The 21,772-nt window shown below is 39.0% G+C and overlaps 1 protein-coding gene across 3 annotated transcripts in view; it reads left to right on the top strand.

Annotated features, from left to right (window-relative positions):
• The window catches only part of GABBR2 (gamma-aminobutyric acid type B receptor subunit 2), a 483,069-nt gene that overhangs the window by 100,848 nt on the left and 360,449 nt on the right, over positions 1 to 21,772 (top strand). For all 3 annotated transcript variants that reach the window (XM_049830441.1, XM_049830442.1, XM_049830443.1), the window contains exon 2: positions 3,181 to 3,318. In XM_049830441.1, the coding sequence (XP_049686398.1) occupies positions 3,181 to 3,318 (138 nt within the window). The remainder of the gene's footprint in view (positions 1 to 3,180; positions 3,319 to 21,772) is intronic.

The following is a 21,772-nucleotide window of genomic DNA, read 5'->3' as shown; positions in this document are numbered from 1 at the left end:
TTAGCTGCTTGGGGTGATATTTTTCATCCTTTAAGTTTGTGACTTTTTACGAGGGATTCTTTCCCCTTCGTTGCTGTTAGTCATGCTCCAGTTAATAAGCCAGTCAGCTTCTTGTCATCCACATGTGGCCAGGACTTTCTAGCCTCTGCTTTTTAATGTGGATTTTGGCTCTTACGCAGTCTTTTGTTGTACTGTATGGGATTGCTGCATAACGTTGCTCCTGGGCCTAGTTGTAGTCACCTGGCGACAAGAATTCACGAACTCATACAGTGGGAATTTCGGTGGTATCTGTGCTTGTTGTCTTTCAAGGGATATTGCCCCCTTTTAGAGCTATATATGCAGGGCTGGGCAATAGAAGATCATGAGCAGCAACGGTGGCCACCTGGGATCTCTGAAAAAGTCAAGTTGTTAAAAGGGCTCCAGGAGCTCGTTGAGGATACGTTCCTCAGACTAGAGGCAGGAGGGAACCTTTTCTAACCGCTTGTCTGTCTGGCTTGGTAGGGCTATTATTTTTATCTGAATGTTTATTTTTTAATGCTTGTGACAGACCGTTCTGTTGCTTGCAGGGAAGAATGTTATACACAGTGCACGTTGAGAAATGTGACGTTAAATAAATGTGAAAGTCTGCTTTCTCCTATCTTTCTCAGTTTTTCCTTTCGTTTCTGTCCTATTGTGGCCAGCCGCAGTATTAAGTTCTTTATCTCTGAGACACACTTTGGACTATTTTGGCAGTGTTGCTCAAGGAGCAGACTGAGTCCTGTAATTATATGTGGTGACCTAAAAGAGAGAGCTGAGACTAGTTAGGAAGACAGTATGAAGATGAGAACATGGTAGGCTTTTAACTGACTCACACTGAAGAGAAGCCCACGTGTTATTGTACGTGCTTTGGATTGATCAGTAACATATCTCAGCAGTGTGAACCTTTCGCTTTGGGAGAGATGAATAAAGTTTTCAGCACACCTTCCCAAGAGAATTGCTGTGTGATTGAGAAAGGGTTGTTGGCATGCAGGTATCTTCATAAACATGAAAAGATCAAATAAATAAGAAAGAAAAAAATCTTATCATAATAGCAATTCTGGACCTCCCAGCAAATTGGCCTCCTGGGATCCGTAACTGCATAAGGTTACTTTACTGTAGAGAGAAACAATTTGTAGGCAAATACTAGTTAAAAATGCATCACTGTTTTGTGATGTAAAGGTGAATTTTAGTATGAATTTTACTTCAGATAGCAGACCGTAGGTCTTTATTGTTTAGAATGCAGAATTTTATTTCTCCGTAACTTTTTATGTACGTAGCCCTTCATGGGCTACAGCTTCTGACTGTTATTTTACTATCAACATCCTCCTTATTTCATATATGACTTGTATTCTTCTTAAACTGTTACTCAGTGATACATTTAAAACATGTGACATAATGCAAAAAAATAAATAATTATATTATCTAGTTTTAAAAACCAATTCAACAATTTCTGTTGCTGCACCTTCAAATAGTGAGGTGGATGATGGCAAAGGCTTGGCTAAATGTCAGTGAAGTTCAGATACTTGAAGCTCTAGTGTCCTTGGCTGCTTATAAAAGTAAAGAAGTAGTTAAGCCTTCTAGTTGCGCTTGGAATAAACTGGTCTTTAACGAGGGGGTGGAGGAGTAAGAATGGAGGACGCTGCTTGTTCTAGTAATCACTATCTTATTTCCTTCAGAATGTGAGCTTGCCACCAATCCATCAAACTGACAAGGGAGCCTCTGCTATACTGAATGTTGTTTTATTATTTTTTTTTTCTGTAATAAGAATGGAAATGTTGTGCTGTATTATGCAATTTAAAAAAAACCTATGCAGTAAAAATCTGTATCTGTTTGAGTAAGTGGGAGCAATAATTCTATTCTTGCAGATAGAATGCAAATAGAATAATTTTTCTTTTAGCATATTAATTCAGTAAGGAGATTAATATAAGCTTGCAAACTTCTTAGTCAAAATCTTTATTCTATCCACAGAATGCAATACAATTACTACTTGGATTCTGATAGTAAATGAACTGTTTTATTGAATTGTCATAATGAAATATTGGAGGCTGGTGTATGATAGTTCTTATAAAGACTATATTTGAGGAAGACTTTGTAGAGGAGGCAAAAGAGGGCAGAAAATTTTGTTGCAAAAAGAGAGATAAAGAAGTGGCTGCTGGTGAAGCAGTGGCAGCTACCATTATAGCCTGGTGGCACTCCTGACTTCCAGTATGGTTTGGAATCAAATTCTTAACTTCAGATACATAATTCATTAATACTCCGCTGCAAGCTCAGGAATTAAGCCATGACTACAGAAGTTATTATGAATGATTGATACTACTCTATTCAAGGATTGATTATAGCTTTTGCAATGCTGACTAGCATCACTCTTTGTTTCTTAGGTTTCAGTCCTAGTCTCAGTTTATGGTAAAATTATTTACACCTGAAATAATGATCAAACTAATTATCAGAGAAGCCCAGAAGAAGTCAGGTTAGAAGGGACCTCAGGAGGTCATTTAGTCCAGTCTTCTGCTCAAAGCAGGGTGAGCTATGAGAGCAGAACAATTAATTCTTAGTGCTTTAAAAGAACTTTTGATATTTTTTGAAGACTTTATGTTGTCCTTCTAAATAACAGGTACTCTACTATACATTTTTTGCACAGAATACTGAGGTTGGACCTTGAGGAGGGGTTACTTAGGAGTATTAAGTAGAGACAGAACTTTCTTTACAGAGACCATGAGTAGTGTCAAACTTTCCTCCAACTATGGAAGTCCTGCTGACATCTGGGTGTGTTACATTCCAAATTTTGCTTTGGGAAATGGTATCTCTGAATGTAGAAGAGGTTTCAGTGAACCATTTTTTGTTGGGGCTTTTTTATTCTTAGTAAAATGGTGGTACCAGAATTCAGATGTTGCAGCTTTGGCTTGGAAGGAAGACGTGAGGGGTTTTGAGCGATGTAGGGAGGGCTTTTCCTATTCTTTTACTGTAGCACATTTAGGGGTCCAGAACAGAGTGCTCCAGTTTTTCATGTTTGGGTCTTAAAATGTTATATATTGTACAGTTTTTACATCGGTGCAACCTCTGAATTTTTTTCCTGCCCTGTAGTTTATTTCTTAGTTGACTATGTTGTTTGTGACATTGAATATTGCCTCTTTTTTTTCCTTTTTTTTTTTTTTTTTTCCCCAGTGCGACAATGCAAAAGGACTCAAAGCCTTCTATGATGCAATAAAATATGGACCTAATCATCTGATGGTTTTTGGTGGCGTGTGTGCAACAGTTACTTCTATCATTGCTGAATCTCTAAAGGGATGGAATTTGGTTCAGGTAAGGCATGGATTGGAATATATTCAAATGCTGACTATCTTGTATCTCTGCATCTTTTGTTTTTAATTTGAAAAGCATCAAATACTAAGTTTCTAAGCTTAACATTTTGTGTAATTATTGTATCTCAGCTTTGAAGGTCAGTGAATTTGTGTGTAAAGAACAACAGTTACTTCTATTTAGTACTAGATTTTAAGGCTTGGCATTGTGCTTAAAACACGCCTGAGTATGGTGCAGCAGTCGTGTGCCTCAGTAGGTTAATTAAATAAAATTAATGTAATGTGTCTCAAAAAGAAACCTAAATGAAATGAAGTTCAGTCACGGTAGGTGAGCAAATCTAGGACTTATCCAAAGTTAGAAGAAACAACTTGTCAGGCCTTAAATTATGGTACACTGGGGTCTTTACTTGGTCTCTACCCAGTCATAATGCAATAATTCCTATTGACTTTAAAAGTATTGGAAGTGCATAAATTCTAAGTAGTAAGTGCGTATGTATCTCAGTATTTGGCTCACAAAACACATTTATTCCCAGCTATTCTTCTTTCTGACTTTCTCAAAGGTCAAGTTTGTGGAAAGGTTCCCTCTGCTGAGGAATCACAGTTTATTAATACTAATCTTTAAAATGCAGATGATAACAGCATGATTTTCTTCATTTCTTAAATCGTCTGTCCAGTGATGATCTTTGGATTGATGGCTGTTTATGCAAGGTAGCCAGCCAGTTTTGCTTTTCAGATGTGGAAATGCCCTGGCTTCCTACCCGATAGTCATATTGCCCAAAGATAAGTTTGTATAATTTTTATTAAAATAAACAAAACATTCTATAGCAAAATAATAATATATAAGAATTACCTGAGGTTTTAGTCACAGATTCCTCTTTTCTGCCTGGAATACTCACTGAGATTAGTGCAGAATGAACAAATGAGGCATAATTTAAGTTTGTGAAGGTGATGATGATCAGAGTACAAATGGGAAAATCTTAGGAGGATAATTAAAGTAGCTTGTTAACTGTGTTTGCAATGCTTGTCACATCAGATCTTTTTTTCTTATGCTTCAGGATTTTTTCTGATGTGAAAAACATCAATTCCACTATGGAAACAAAATAGTAGTGTATCTCTAGGCAGAATGGAGAAAGCAACAGAAAGCTTGAAACTGTCATGTAACACTCTCTCTTAAAAATGGCCTCGTCCACAGCCTATAATGAAGTATGTGGCTGGAGCTCGCTCACTCTTTTTTTTTTCTTTTCTTTTTTTTTTTTAAATTGGAATTTGTCACATGGAACTTCCAGATGATGTAGGATGTTTTAAGGCATTGGATTTCATTGTGCTAAATCCTTTTCATTTGCAGTCAAGTTCTGCCTACTAAGGTCTGAAAATCAATTTGTTAATGAAGTTGCTCAGTCAATAAGGAAGGCCAATTAGAAAGCTTCTATTTGCTTTTAAATGCCTGAATTTGTCAATATATGAAGCATTGCTACCAGACAGCATCTATGTCTTTGTATTTAACCACTACAGCTGTGACTGTCTTAAACATTATTAACGATATCAGTATATCAAGGGATTCTTTGCTGCTTGGGCTTAGTATCCTGCAGGCACTAGATAAATCCTCACATGGTGTAACTCCACTTCGTGTCAGGTTTTTGTATGTTGATTGACTGAATGATGAAAGAACACAAATGACAGCGTGGCTGGGAAGCGTGGCAAGGCTTAGTGAGTGGCATAGCAGCAATGGAAACAGTCTAAATACAGTTTGTGAAAGTGTCATATCATACGGTGACAGCAATATGTGTATCTGCAAATCAGCAGAGGTAGCATGTATAAGATAGTGGGGAAATGGAGTACAAATCCTTCCACTCCTCAGGATCCACTGTCATGAGCATCTTTGATTAAAAGCATAACTTGAATAAAAGGAATAGATGGAAATCTGTAGTTCTCGGAAGTAGAGCAACAATATTCAGCCTGATAAAATACAAGACTGTCCTCCCTCAAAACTTGACACTTCACCTCAAGGAATCACAGCAAACTGACATAAATAGTTATATGAATTTGTCATCACTATGATAAAATGATGCGGTCAAGAAGAGGGAAAGCAACATGTAGGCAAAAACTGACCTGACATTGTGTTATTCAATAGAGGTTTTGCATTTGGATGTCTGACTCCATCGCTTTGTCCCTGTGCAGGCAGTCAGGAAAAGAGAGCTCTTAACCCTAGCGGGAACATTTGATTTGATTTACACAGGTGTCCTGTGGTGGAGCAAAGTGATGACTGTCTTCTGTGCAAGAGAAATGCAGGATGATACTGATAGTACTGGGAAGAATCGGGAAGAAAAGAGGAATGACAGAATATAACAACTGAAAAATTACTTTCCTTTGCAAATACAGTATGAGGCTGGCTGCCTGCAAAAGTTTTCTGAAAGCCTTTTAGCCCTGAATTCCAAGTTTCTGGGTGACTGCTTTTCATCAGTTTGGGGGAATTTTTCTTTTCTGCCTCTTCCCCATTCTCTACAATAAAAAGTCTCCAAAAACAAACAATGAAATAAAAGGCAAAGAGTACAAATGTGCTGGAAATTATCATGTTGCATTTGCTACTCAGGCAACATGATAGTGGTGACGAGAGGGGGGAAAAAAGGAAATAAATTTTTGCGAGGCAGCTTTAGTTTCTACTCTCCTTGCTGTATGCCGTTGATAATGATACTGTCTTTTTGACTTAATTGGTTAATTCAGCTCACTGATGGCCAATCCAACAATGTGAAATAGGGAAGACAATCAGAAGTTGAGAGTCTCAGTCTGAAGGTGACTTGCCTTATTTTCTGTACCATACCTAAACAGAGGGGACTTTTCCTCCCCCATCTTGACAAATTTTGATTTACTTATGATCGACAACAGAAAGGGAGATTCTGTTCTCAGTTGGCTGCCTTCTACTGCGGGCTGATTTAATTATCTCTCAGTGTAACAAAATTAATGATTTTTTAATGGAGTGTTTTGTACCTGCGAAAAGAGCAAGTTGTTTTAGTCTGCAAACACTTAAGTCATCCTTAAGGACCTTCACTGAGGTATGCTAGGTGACACAACCTGCAGACTGTTTTCTGAGCACATGTTCTTAGTAGGACGGATGCAGACACCCATTCCTTAGCATCTCAAATTAAAAGCTTCCCTGTGAGTAATCTCTGGGTGCCAGCAGTCCTTACTTTGTTGAGTGACAGTCTGAGCACGGGCTGGAGGCTGCATGTGCGGCTTTGATCTCCAGGCTGTGGTGTGGAATCTGTTTGAACCTTTGGTATTTTGGTTAAAAAATGCCAATGATATTCTGTGCATCTCACGGTGGGTCATAAAGGCATGAAGGTATAATACTGGGCAGTTGCTGTGCTGTAGGGGGACTATTTCGAGGTCAAATTCTACTGGATTCATCTTATCCCTGTTCCCTTTCAAGTGCATTCAAGGCAATTAAACAGAGTGAAGAAGAATCATTAATAGTATCTACAATATATTGCAAAAGACCAGCTGTGTATTTTTATCTTGTACACTAAAGCATTCCTGCTAGTATCCAGGTAGTGCAAAACAGAGGAGATAATGTGCAATTCAGTCTTTCTCTTCTCTTTCAGGATATCCATCAACTGTTTACTTCTCCATGTGAATTTGTTTCGGTGGCAAAAACATTGAATTTGTATAGATCGCTGTTTCTCCTATTTTCCATTGTCATCTCTTTTCTGATTGCCATATTAACATAAACACTTATCCAGGATGAGGATTTTCACCAGACTGGTCATCTCTCTTAATTTGTGGAACTTTCTCCGTTTTGGAGATTTGTCTTTTCGTCTCATTGTGCTGTTTATAATGTCTTACAGCCTGCTTTGTTGACAATTTCCTTTAACTCTGCCAGAAACAAAGTATAAATGTTAGTGCTTCCTTGGAATATCTTCTGTTTCTACATATTTAATGTAATCTAGTCATAATTGCCAGCTTCTAGGCAAGTAACTGCTACAGGTGATCCAGTGATTAGATTGTAATGACATTCAAAACAGAGAAACCTTGTTTTGGATTCAGCATCTTATATTGGAAGGTTTTCGAAGAAAATTATAGCTACTTTAATCATGATGTATTAGTCACTTTGTGGGCATATTAATACTGGGCAAGTTCACATGTTAGAAAGGGAAAACTCCTTTAGTTCTCTAGCTCATGTAGTTGAGTATTAAAGAGCCTACCCTGAGATTTGTTTTATTATCCCAGAGATCCATAGGTATTCAAGATCCCACCTCTGAATTACCAAAAAGACTGCTGGTGTTCAAGAAAATCAGTGATTCTAGCTTTTGGTTTCCTTCTGAAACAAGGCTGATGTAATTGCATCGTCAGCTCCTCCTAACAATTTCTGACCACTAGCCAATTGCAACCAAATTTTAACAAAGGATTTCCCAAAGATTATTAGTTTCTATGTGTTTCTGTGAAAATGAGCTGTGGAGGGATCCAAATCGATGAAGGAAAGGCTGCAGCGTGAGCAGAGAGAAGTTGGAGCCAGCCATGGCTTGTGGTGCTCCTTGTCCAGCTGCTGTTTATGGGAAGGGGACTGATGGCATTGGGAAGACATTTTAAAAGGCAGCAGAAAGAAAGTTAAGAAAATGCAGAGAGGGGGTGAAGCCCAGAAAGATATGAAGTGGGAGCTGGAGTGTGTGTGTGTGTGTCCGCCTAGGACACATGTATTTATAGGAAATGAGGCTTTATTAGCTGGCTCTGTTACTCGTCAAAATTCTTGTTATTACAGAATTTCACAACTATATGCAGGTAATAACTGGTGGTTTTTAACACTTAAGTAATGCAAGTCATCACAGAGGTTTCTATACTGGCCACTGAATCAAATTTCTTCTTGTTAATATCTGAATTTTCTAAATCCTCATGCTTGTTACCCAGAGCTCTGGCATGGACACTTAAACATTTTATAAAAAATCCATTTTTGTTTTTGTTTGTTTGGTTTTTTTACATTCCTTGCCACATTTGTTCCAGTACAGTGAGTTTGTTCTACTTTCGCCTTCACTGCACAATTTCCACATATTATTAGTTTGAGCAATGAAAAGGGCATTTAAACTAGTCTTTGGCTAAGAAGATTAGCTACTTCTATCTACGAGATGCAGGCAGCCCCACTTGAACAGGTCTTTCTCCCACTGGAATATGACCCAATGCACCACAAAACTAGAGTCCTCAGCTTCTTGGCCCACAATTCACCATCATAATCTTTTTTTTTTTTTTTTTTTTTTTTTTCCCCTCCCCTCTCTGCTCTCCTATTTTATCTCCTGGGATTGGAGGGATTTTATAAACTTTCTGTACTTGCGTTGTACTTTTAATAGGCAAAGTGTGTGAGGGGAAACACCTCTTGCAATCTTAATATATAAGTGCAAACCTGATGACATTCCGGTCTTGCTTTCGGGAGTTAGCTGAGCACATGAGGAAGTTTTGCTCGCTTCGCCGTAGGAATGCCCTGGGAGCTCCTGAACAGGAAGAAAACACAGCAGGACTGACCTTCAGGCGGAATTTCATGTGAAGTTTCTCCTCATTTGAGAGAAGCTCTGGTGAATTTGGAGGGAGACAGACCTTTTAGTTCTGCAAATCCTCCCCTTGATACAAGCTGGCAGCAGGAGCTCTGCCGTTATTGATGTGGCCCTCCCGAAGCTCTGTGGTTGCTGCTGGGGAAGAAAATGCAGGGGGAGTGGAAAGAGATCAGCGGTACCAGATCTCCTAATTAGACTGGGTCTCTCCATGTGTGGATGGATGCATACGTGCTCAAGGTAGAACAGACTAGTAGGAAAGTCGTTGTATAGTCACCCTTAAACTTCGAGAAACGAACGCTGCAGTGCAGCTGGGGAGACTAGTCTAGGGCAGAAGAATTAACTGGGTGACAAAAGTTCTTTCACAGTGATAAAAATGATGACCCTGATTCCTAGTGCATTATTTCAGTTGTACCCCAGGGGAGACATTAGCATTACATTGCTGTTAATAGCAGAAATTTGGTCCACAAAGTTTTAATCGGAAATTTCAGAAAATTTCCAGGCTGAGGTATGGTAGGAAATGCATATCCTATATTCCAAATGCACTACAAGATTTAGCAGGACCTTCCTTTCCTTTCTTTCTGTCTTCTGCCTAAATGTATGAAATTGATTTATATGGCTTAACTTGGCTTTCCTTCAGTTTGAAATTGGCTTCTATCCAGTATTCACTTTATTTAAATATGATTAGCTGTTCTTTTTCATCTTGTTTGTCTTGTATTTCTACTGTTGGAGAAAATAGCAAAACTGCAGTATACAGTCTACTTTTTGCCTTTGATCTAACGTTAGGAAGTTCAGTTCATTACATAAAGTGTGAATAAACGTATTTTAATACGGCTCTAGAGTTAGGTCAAAGCTGTCGAAGACTGAACCTGTATTTTTATTCTAACTATGATCTGCGTGTTCTGACAGAAAAAAAAACAAAGCTTTTTTTTATTATTTTTTTTCTTCTTTAGCTGTTTTTCTATAATCATTCATTCGCTTCTGTTTAGTGTTGGATAAATAATATGGAATGAATGAGTGATACACTAGGGAACAGTCCCAGACTGGAAAGGCAAGGGTGTCACTTTGCTGTGCAGTATATTTTGGGTTTGGGAAAACACATTTATATCTGAACAAATAGATATTGCCTCTCCTGAATGGTGTCTTGAAGAAAAATAAAACACACAAAACCCCAAAACAAAACCAAAAAACCCAAACTGTAGCATATCATACAAGCATTGATGTTTTTTCCAAACAGAGAGCCTTGTGTTTTAATGCTAGCTCATTTTTTTGCTAAGGTAAGGTGTTTAAAATATCCAGATTAATTTATTATCAGAATAAATAATGGCTGTGTGTTTGGGATTTGGGGGGATTTTTTTTTTTCCTGTGTAATTTTTATCAATGTTCTGTCTCACTGCTTGTATTCTTCCCCCTATACCCATTTTTTTTATTTCTATAAAAAGGGGTTGGAGTCTTTGGTGTGGCTTTTGCAGCCTCTCAACTAGCATAGACCTGCCAGGTAGACTCTTTCTCGGCTACCAAAATATTTCAGTATTGCACCTTACAGCTATTGCTGCAGCTTCCTTCAGGGCTATAAAAGGTATTCCTTCATGTCCCCTCAGGCTGGTTTATTACTATTTGCTGCTGCTTTTTCTGGAGGTGGTTTTGAGCAGTAGATGGGTAGCTTTGTTTGCAATCTCTTCCTTCTCTCCTTCTCCCTGTCCCAATATGAAAGGGAGACTTAAGGTTTCCTTATTTGGGAAATCACTTGTGGTTTGGCATCTTCGCTATGCTGAATGAGGAGGACTGTGATATACACGGATTTCTTTTTCAGATTTGAGATTTTTTTTTTTTTCTTTTTTTGGCACGTTTTCTAGTACTTTGTCTGATGTCTGTCTTCTGTATGGTCCAACCCACTGGTCAGTAGTGCTGCTGAATTTCCTTCTAGCGCATAGCTGGTCAGCATGTCTCCTCTTGAATTCCTCTGGGAAATGTCATACTATTTGTGGGACTATACCTGTGTGACACTAACACGCCATTAATGATAATCTGTGATTCTATTCACAGTTCTGCCAGGCCAAAGAATCACCTTTTAATTCATTAATCCTATTGCTTTCATTACGCTGTGACCCACAAACCTGGCTTGAAGTCTTGTGTTGTTAAGTGGGAGCATTGCTATAGTTTCTTGGCAATTGCAGCACTGAATTTTGAGCTCTCGTTTGCATTTTTCCTTATGTCTGACTATACACAAATCTCATTTTTATGTTTCTCGTTTGAAAGCTAGATCAGGGAAATTGGATGCTAATTGGTTGCCCATCTGTATATGATTTTTCTGCTTTGAAGGTTATATTGATTGAAAACTATCTTGTTTCACTGAAAACATGATAATTTTGTCACTTTTTGCTTCGTTCTTGGCAATCATTATTAATTTACTCCAAAATGTTCAGATTATAGTATTATATTTCACTGACTATTGCAACATTTGAAGTACTTGAGAAAGTTGGTTTCAAGCTTCTTTTACCACTGATTCCGCAAATGTGGTCCTTCTGATTATTTTTACCATATCTTTAATTTCTGTAAAGCCTGGAGCTGGTTATTTTGGTATGCTATTTGCCAGAGTGACTGCTTTAATTTGTTTCTGAAAGGTAGCGTTGAGTGTGTTCTGCCAGACCAGCTTGCTGCCCATTTCTCAACAGCCCCCTTGGAAAGCCCTGGGATCGCTTTCTCTCCAGTCCCTTTGACCAGCCTAGCCTGAGTGACCCTAGATGAAGTAGCACCCTCTGCCATAGCTGTTGCTGTCCTTGGAACATACAAACCTGGCCACAGTAAGGAGGAGAACGCAACTAAGTCAAGGCCAAATTGGTATGATGCAATTCGTTGCTTCGTCCTATTACTCCCACGGTCTCAAATCCACTTCTTTATTTCATTCTCTCTTACTTCAAGGTTTTTCTTCGCGTTACTGACCTATTATAGGACAAGGAAAGCTTTCTCATGTGGTAAATTAACCTGCTTTCCCCTGAATGCTGTTTTAGCAGCAGTTACTTAATTACTTATTTTGAGGGATAGCAGAATTCATACAAATTCAGCAACAGCAGCTCCTGGGCGTAGATTGAAGAACAAACTCATAAACCAAGCAGTTGCAAAAAGAAGGCACCTTTACATAATTTTGAAATTGAAATAGAATATTTATTGACCTTTAAAACCAGAAAAAGCTTATCTGTGCTCCACTGAAGAAGTAATACATTGCTGATATGTTTATAGAAAAGTAAGCGCTAAAGTACAAATCCTGCTATAATAGAAGCTGTTCTAAGGGCCTGATTCTCAAGTGCACTGTAGTGTTCTCGGTATATGATTCATCTAGTATTATGACCAGTATGGCATCTGTCTTAATTCTCGGTATTCTCAGTACTCCATTCCTCTGGAGAAGTTCCTGGGGACTTGTAGATCTTGCTGCATGCTTTCATCTGCCATCAGTTAACTTTTAACACAACTGGAGAAAAATAAGGCCTATAAAATAAGGGATAGTTATGGTTTAATTGAACTTAAATTGAATTGGAAAGACATTTCATTCCTTTAGCCTTAGTTATCACAGGTAGCAAAACCAGAATCTCAGTGTCACGGAAAATAGATATGATCACTGTAGTTTAAAAGCCTCCAGGCTCTCTTGGAAAAGCACTAATAAATGCATACAGAATTGTTGCTGAAACAATCCATAGCTGGAGTAAGAAGGTTTGGTCCTAGCACTACACTGAGAACTGGAACATATTGCACAGCTCTTAAGCATAGACTTGTAAGAAGGCATTTCCTTTTCCTTCTCATCACATTAAAGACTTATAGCTATAGAAAGCTTAAGTAACTGAGTCTAAACTTACTTTTTTTTTTTTTTACAGAAAAATAGTTCCACAATTGCACCTTTCCAGTCTTGCAGAATATCTTCTTGGCTCTCTGCGTTGTAATTCCTAGCGGTAGTTGCAAGTCCAGATTTACTTCGATTTCTTGTCTTGCCTTGGTTTCATTCATTTTGGGGAGATGAATAGCTTGAAATTTCTGAACTCTGTGTTAAGCTATGACACATTCTGCTCCTAATTCTCAGAGTAAAGGAAAGTGTTTCCTCAGTGAAGTGTAGTCCTCATTTTCCCTTATTTTGTCGAAGTCCATTAGACGTTCTTATCCGATAGACAGCCTATCACAAGCTGCTTAGTAAGCCAGAGGAGGATTGACAGTATAACCACTCTGAGCTTTGTTTGTATTATGCTACAACACTAAGCTAGGAAACTTCTGTGATTATTTATAATTAAGCTACTATGAAGGCACAATATGTATCAGGATGTGGATTCATTATGTCGGCTTGCTTCCTGAAAGTAAAAAGATTAGTGACACAGCTTCTGAAAGGTTTCTTCAAGTCCTTCAATGTTCAGATGAAGGATCAAGAATATGTGTGATTGGGGAGTGAAAGATCTCCAGTTCAGATCTAAAGTCTTGCACAAAGTGCTTGGGAGCTACAACTTTGTATTTGTTCTTAAATATTGCAAACTTGACATAAAGAAAGATTTAATTTGCTCTATAAAACAGAGTTTTGTTTTTGAAAACAAAAGCCTGTAAAAGTGATGACAGTCTCAATTTGAAATAGTCTACAGTTACAAATCAAAAGCTGGATGCTGGGTTTTGCATTTGTAAACGAACTCCCAAAGTGGATCCACTATTCTTTTTAAGAATATCTGTAGCTGCAAGGAAAAGTTAAATTCTGGGAAAGTGGGATAGACTTGCATAATTGATAACAATGGGGGTTTTTTTTGTTATAAAGATATATATATGCTTGTTTTGGTTTGATTCCAGCCAAGAACTAAGCACCATGCAGCCACTCACTCACTCCCCACCGACCCAGTGGGATTGGGGAAGAGAATGGGAAGGAAAAAGGTAAAACTCATGGGTTGAGATCAGAACAGAAAGGAAGAAACTAACAATGATAATAATAACAGTAATAAAACGACAATACTAATAAAAGGATTGGAAGATACAAAACAAGTGATGCACAATGCAATTGCTCACCACTTGCTGACTGATGCCCAGTCAGTTCCCGAGCAGCGATCTGTCCCCCCCAGGCCAACTCCCCCCAGTTTATATACTGGGCATGACGTCACATGGTATGGAATACCCCTCTGGCCAGTTTGGGTCAGCTGCCCTGGCTGTGTCCCCTCCCGACCTCTCGTCCCCCTCCAGCCTTCTCGCTGGCTGGGCATGAGAAGCTGAAGAATCCTTGACTTGTTGCTAAGTAATGTTTAGGCTAACTGAAAATATCAGTGTGTTATCGACATTCTTCTCAGACTGAACCCAAAACACAGCACTATATGAGCTACTAGGAAGAAAATTAACTCTATCCCGGCCAAAACCAGGACAATGCTAAAGAGGTTATTTTCTGAATGTCTCTTGTTTAACTTAATCAATCCAAAGATTTGTTTAGGTAGGCAGATTTTTATTGATTCTGTTTTGAAGGCTCTTAATGGTACTGAGAAAAGCAGAGTGACTGAGCAAGCAATAGGGAAGATCAGCATTAGATTTAGCTTTTTTATTAATAAAATGAAAATCAAATAATAAAGAAAGGTATGAAGACTAATGTGCTGGTTCTCTCTGGTGTATACCTACCTTTATATGTATGCTGACAAATATATATAACATATATATATATTTAGAATTATCTAAAACTGTCTTCGGTCCCTTTTATGGCTCAGTCTGTTGCTGATGAGGCACTGTTATGTTTCAGATAAAGGTAGTTGCTGTCTCTTGCACTGCATCAGGATTAATTCTCATTCAGAAATGTGGTTGACTTGCGTAGGTGGGTGCTACGTGAGCAGCCTGCTTTGAAATTTTTTTCCGGTGACTTTTTGCTCTCCAATTGTTTTTGCCCTTCACCTCTTTTGCATTATTCTGCTTGCTTATGAGAAGCTAAAAAAAATTATCTGATTTGGAAATCCGAAAGAGAAGGAAGGATCAGAACCAATAGTTTACTGTTTTATAAAGATCCTGTATGTTAATTGTGGATATTGATACAGGAGGTCAGAATTACAGATTACAGACTGTAATCAGACCAGCCTGGAAGAAATTTGGCTATAGAGACAGAAGTTTAGAAACAATTTTTACCTAGCAAATTTCATGCAGTCTCTTCAAATCCTTGTGTCTTTGCTATTAAAATTCAGTAATGTTACAGTTGCCAAATCTGATAATGCTTAATGACATTAACATTAATGTTGATAATGAGTACTTTGAGTTGTCCGTGTGAAAATTCTTGTGACCAATGTGATTTTTGTCCTTGCTTTTGGAAGTCTTTCTGACAATGTGATAAACTCATGTCTTTCTGCTGGGTTTGGCTTGGGAGAAGAGAGAAAATGCAGAAAAATGTTTATTTTCTTTTTCCTTTTATAGAGCAAAGGGCAGAAAGGTGCAACTGTGGGGCCCTGAGTTTCACTGCCCGACACCTCCACCTTTATTGATCAAGACCTCAAGCTACTGTTTTTGCAACTATAATTATCATAGAGTCACCTTGTACGTAGACTACTCAAGGTTGCATGAGGCATATCCGCAATTATAACACAAATCTTCTCTCAACAAATGTGCTTGCGCTGGCTGGACTTGCCTCCTATTCGCTGTCTAATGGCTAGACCACAATAAGAGATTTATGATTCTGCTTACATTGCCTTAAAAGAAGGTGGTGGGGGTTTTTTCCCCAATTAAATCATTAAAACAGAAGACAGCAAAGCTGTGTAATAATTTTTGTACAAATAATTCTGTGGTTTGCTCTTTCTGTTAGTCTTATTCTTAACTTCTCAATTTCCCATTGCCACAAGCAGTGCTAGGCAGACTTAAAGGCAACACGTTGCCAATTAGTCATGGCTTGCAGGCTGCTCATTTGAACAGTAGGCATTTATTTTTATGTCTAGAAGTCCGCATTTATTACTGCAGATGAACCAACAGGGTGTGATTTCATAGTTAGTTCAGTGGTCTAACTGGTTATGTGAACCAGGAAAATGAAACTTTAAATGTTGTTGCCCAATATTCTGCTGTTTTACAGACAGATTATTATAGTATTATAATTGCCTTGGAAAGACAGCTTGTGTCTCCAGTGACAAATGAATTCACACAGAATATGACATTCTTAGTGTAGTTGTAAAGGGGAGAGGGCACTGTGCAATAAATCTAATAATTCATGTTTACAGAGAACAAGTGGATTGAGGGTGCTGTTTTGGAGGTCTTAGCTGCCTGGCCAAAGACTATATAAATCCTACCTGAATGTGTTCTCCAAAAGCTGAATTTGTAAGATGTACGGTCCCAGAAAGAAAACCTCACACTCAAGCATAGTGTTATTTCCTCAGCTCCCTAGATGAATAATGAAACGTGGATCACGTGAATTCTACAGAGATTCAGCCTTGTCCATGTGTGAAATAAGTTTGAGATGAACGCTGGGACTGGGCCTTAAGGTGTCCTCATATAGTGGGGTTACCAAAACTTGTCGTCAGGCTTTGCACTTGATCCTGCACTGCTTCAGAGTGTAAATGTCTCTTATTCTGCATGTCTTCTCGGGTGTCAACCGCAAGGACCTCCGTGGAATGCTTGGTTCTGTCAGGAGGGGTCCAGTCCCAGCTGATACTGCTTGTGAGTTTGCCAGTACTTTAGACTGCAGTTTCTACAGTCATTATTAAAAAAAAAAAAAATCAGAAGAGGGATCAAAACAAATGTCACTTTTCTGAATTGTCATCAAGATTATTGTGGCCAATATCATGATTTCTGGCTTTGTACCTCCTTTGCTTTCGGCCTTTGAGGCAGCTCTGTCTTGCCCCAAAACATCAAAGGGGAAGTGAACTGTTTCAAAGGGCCCTAGCTCAGTGCTTACCCTAGTGAAATTAATGTTTTGGGACTGGAAGTGGTACTGTCTCAGTTTCTTGTTTGGTGATTACTGATACAACTAAGCTCTGTATGACACAGGTACCCGCTGAAGAGAAGGGCTGGGTTTGCACTTCTCTTTGGGTGCTCTGACCAATATTTATATGGAATAATGAGCATACCCACCTTTCAAGTTTACCTGAAAACAGAAGGGTGAAAAAGAATGAAATGTACATGTTTTCAGAGCGTGCTTTCGTCCCTGATAGCGTGGAGCTACGAAGTCTGCTGCGTGAGCCCTGCAGAGGGTGGGATTTCAGATGCACTCTTCTGCGTGGAATGGCTCATTGCTCTAGCTCTAACCGCTTCCATGCCCAGCAGCATGCCTGGTGCATTTGAGTCCCATCCTGAGGCACTTAACTCTCCCTGTGTGCTGTACAGCGAGCTTAAGAGCCTGACTTTGTATTTCATTACTCTGAGAAATCATTGATGTTCGTGGAGTATGTGTATTTCTGAAACCATGTCTGTCTTTCATCATACTGCAACTGCTCGCTATGTTTAATCACCATATATAAAATTGCAGTTCTAATTTTAACATCACAATTGGCTGCCGTGGAAGTGGCTGTAATGAATAAAATGAAAAGTTAATAGCCAAATCCTTTTTCCTGCTCTGCAATCTAATAGTCATCTGGAGAAATCTCTTCAAAGTTGTTGTAACAACTTTATGGGCTCAGTACGGGGGAAGTTGTATGCCTCTACTGAGGTTTTAAGCCAGTATTATACATTGAAGACCAACTGATCAAAAATAAAATCCCCTTCATGGAGATTCCGCCTGGTTTTAGGAATGCCTAAATGCACAAGGCAGCTCCCTTTTTTTCTCAGATGGCTCCAGGTGCTGGCTGTGTATGAATTTGCTTTTGTGCATCATGCCTAGACCTGCTCTAGTTGGTGCAGGTTGCTGTCACTTAGCAGCAGATATAGGACTTAACAAAATATACTGTTTTTCTTTAAGATGTTTGCAGCACATAAGATGGTAAAGGAGATGCTGGTGCTTATGACTGTTAAAATAATACAGTCAGAGTACTTGCCTAGAAACATGAAGGTTTACAGTTCTCCCCTAAGACAGTCAAAATTGCATTGGAGTGCCATAACCAGTAGGTTGCGGAGTCGCTGTCCCTCATGCGCTCTGTTTTTCTGGTCGCATGAACCTTTTAGATACTTTGCTGTGCACTGGGGCACCACTGACATGAGGTAGGAGAAGACTGCACAGGGCAAGGAGCTTAGGACGATGGTAAAGACAGCCCCAGTGCCGCAAGCTGAAGGTGGCACCCCATCTGCACCTCCTTTCTCCTGGACAAGACTTACACCGTCGTATTGCCTCTAAAATACGAGTGCTCCTACATTCTGGCAGTCGATGTGTCTAAGATAAAAACAACAACCTGTAGCCGGCTGCTTTGGCAGAAGAGGTGTCAGTGCTCTCCTTCAACCTGTCACCTGCATGGATGGATGTAGGATCTGCCACCTTGACTGACGTGCCTGGTCTTTGCAGAGACAGGGGGTTGGCACTCGCCATCGCTTTCGGCATTTCTGTCAGCTAAATATGCCCGGTTTAGGATACGGCTTGTTTTCAGCCATGGCTTTTGCACCACCATAGTTTCCAGCTCATGTTATGAGGAAGATAAATGTGCGCAGCGTCCAGGTTCCTCTTCTGGACCCAGCTCCCCCAAGTTGTGTTCTGCAGTATTTAACTTGTAGGTACGGGGATGCTTTATTTCATCTGTAACTGAGTTTGTATTCACTAGGCTACCTGAAGGTACCTTGCACAATATAAACATGTGGTAAGGACAGAATCAGAAAATAGCTGGTTTATTGATTATAGCTTAGGGCTCATTTTGAAAGATTCTAGATATGTATAGAGGAACAATCCTTCTCCTGTTCTCCCAAAGATATAACTTAAAGAGTATACGACTGATCTTGTCAGCTTTAATTTTTATTAAATTAGGATGTAACGCTTAGCATGTCTGAACTTACGTCCACGTAGAATATTGTGAATTCTTTGAAGTCAATTCAGGATAGGGCACTCAAATTATCTATCTTACAGGAACAAGTGACGAAATTTTTTTCACAAAGTACGGAAAACCTTCAGTTTATCTATAATCTAGTGGATAACTTTCAAAAAATACTCAAAGGGGAAGAATATTGTCTAATTTAGGTATTGATTACACTCAATTTTCAGAACTTCAGAGCAAGTGTTTTCCAGAATCGCTACAGTGATTCTTTGCCGCCTTAACACGTAGATGACAGCATTCCTTATTTTACCAAAAGTTGTGGCTAAGGGAGTCATGACATCATATATGAAAGTATTCTATGTGTACCAAAAATTGTAATCTTCTAACTCTTTTGGTTCCGTACACAATCTAGAAATACAAGCTGTAGTATTTCAAAACCTAGACATTAATAAAAATTATTTTAATTGTAATGTTTTCTAAGCTTTCTTCAGGCAGATTCAGAGACTACGCATCTCTATATTTTGAAGATATTTGTCTCTGTGTGCTGATTCCTAGATCCTATGCACTATTTTAATTGTGTATAAATAAATATATATTAACATCCAGAGTTTTTTCCATGGCAGTATCTCTATTTTTCCTTTGATCATAAAAAGTATAAAATTCTGCACTGTGAAAGTATGATAGAACATGCAGATCAGAGCTAAAAATACTGAAGTTTTTATTAAAAGAGGTGTAACTTGATGAAATAGAGCAAAATTAAAAACTGATATCTGCCAGTATTTCTAATTCTGGGTTTTAATTAGTGTGTGTAGCGTTCTCTTGGATGAAGATGTAAATTCTTAATAATTTTCTGCATAAAACAGTTTGAAAAAGTTCTTTCTTCAGGGAGAAATACCTTAGTATTGTGGTTGGAAATTACAAACATTATACACTCATGTCTTATGTCTATTTGACCCTAAGATTAATTTTTGTTTAGAAACATACTTGAAATATCTGGATCCGTAAAACTGGGAGCTATGTTTACGGTGCACAAATGAAATCCTGTTTTAAATGTATTCTCTGGTTTTAGCATAAGTGTATTTCCTAGCCTGGATACTTTAACGTTGGAACAAAGGAACTTCTGAGTAGATAGGGGAGAAAATTTTCTTTAACATGGGAGCGGTCAAACATTGGAACAGGTTTCCCAGGCGTGGTGTGGAGTCTCCGTCCTTGGAGATATTCGGTACCCTGGGCCTGACTGAATTGGGCAGACGGTAACCAGCAGGTTGAGGGAGGTGATCCTTCTCCTCTTCTCAGCCCTGGTAGGAGCACATCTGAAACGGGGCGGGGGGGGTGTCCAGACCTGGGCTCCCTGGTGCAAGAGAGACATGGTTGGGTTGGTATGAGTCCAATGGAGGCCCACAAAGACGATGAATGGGTTGGGGTGTCTGCCACGTGAAGAGAGGCTGAGAGCGCTCTGGCAGTTTTGCCTGGAGAAGAGAAGGCTTGGGAGGATCATGTCAATGTGTATAAATACCTGGTGGGCGTGAGTGAAGAAGGCAGAGCTGAACTCTTCTCAGTGGTGCCCAGTGAAAGGACAGGAGGAAATGGGCACAAACTGTAATGTAGGAAATTGCTCATCATTGTAGGGGCAACCACCCTAGAGAAATTGTGGAAAGTCCACCCCTGGAGATAGTCACAAACGTGACTGGACAGGGTCTTGAGCAACCTGCTTGAGTAGGCCTTGTTTGAGCTGGGAGGTTGGACTAGACAGTGTTCCGAGCTGCCTTCCTACCTCAGCTGTTCTGATTCCCTGAATGTAGCCCCCAGTGTTCACTTTGATTTTTTTGTACTGTAGACTAAAAAAATTGAAGTAATAGCAGTGGAATTACACTGATAGGCTGGAATCACTACAGATTCCCTTATCAACTAAAAATGATGAGCAGATTTTATTTTAATCCTGTTTAATTCAGTATGCATTTATTGTTACTGTTTGTGGGTTTTTTTCCAAATCCTCCTTCAGGCTTTAAAAGCAATAACAATGAAACAGAGAGCTATAACCTCTGAGTTGAATTGAATATGACTCCGTGCGCAAATAAGTATTTCTGAAAAACAAAGATCTTAATAACACAAATAACATTGGTTTGACCCTCCTTTGAGCAGGAGGTCGGACTATTTGATCTCCTGAGCTCCCTGTTCTGTGATCCTGTGATTCCAAAATTGCTGAGCCATGGCAGTTCCTGTTATGTTTAGAACACTAAAGATGGTTTATCTTTCACGCATTGTAATTCTGAAAGCGTTGGCATTATTGGTGATTGCCAGAGCATTGAAACTTTTAATTCTGGGTTCATGTATTTCTAGATGATCACAGGGTCTCTGCCAGGTGGTCTGTTATCTTGTTTTTCACATACAAATAACTGATTTATTTTATCATGGTGCTACGGTTTATGGGGGGTTTGTTTGGATTTTTTTTCTATAGAAGGGGTAATGATTTTTTGTAGTGATTGTATTGGAGAGAAGGGAATAATCTCTAATCTGGGGATAATGTCAGTCTTTATACAGAGCTTTTCTGCAGTAATTAATTTTATTTTCTATAATAGATCATGCATCACTTCTTCTTTGGGCTGCCATCAGATCCATGAAACCTTTGATCTAATGCCATTTTCTAGGTAACTCCTGAAGTAGTTCCAGCAGAGAAGTCCTGCAACAGTAATGGCTTTCAAGAAAGCAAATTACCTGTGGTGAACTCACTTTTAATACTTTTCTTGACCTGTGGAAATGATAGTGCTTTATCAGCAGCTAAGTACAACTCCTGTCAAGTATCCAAACTAGTGATTTGCACTACAAAGAAGTGTGAAATTAAAATAGGCATTTAGAATTGCTTACTTTACCATCTGCTTTGGGGGCATATGGAAAGTATTTGTTTGCCTCAGTTGTGTATGATCATTTCTAGATACAAATGTGGCCTTCTGCGGCTGGATGTGGAGGGTATAACTTCTCGCTGAGTATACCGACAAGAGCATTGAAAAGTTGTCAAAGTAAATGGATTTCAGAAAACTCCCTGTGGCAGGTAGACATTAATATTAAA

Source organism: Accipiter gentilis, chromosome 27, assembly GCF_929443795.1.
Source record: "Accipiter gentilis chromosome 27, bAccGen1.1, whole genome shotgun sequence".
NCBI classification, from domain to species: Eukaryota; Metazoa; Chordata; class Aves; order Accipitriformes; family Accipitridae; genus Astur; species Astur gentilis.
The sequence above is the reverse complement of the archived record's forward strand: the minus strand, read 5'-3'. Positions and strand labels throughout refer to the sequence as shown.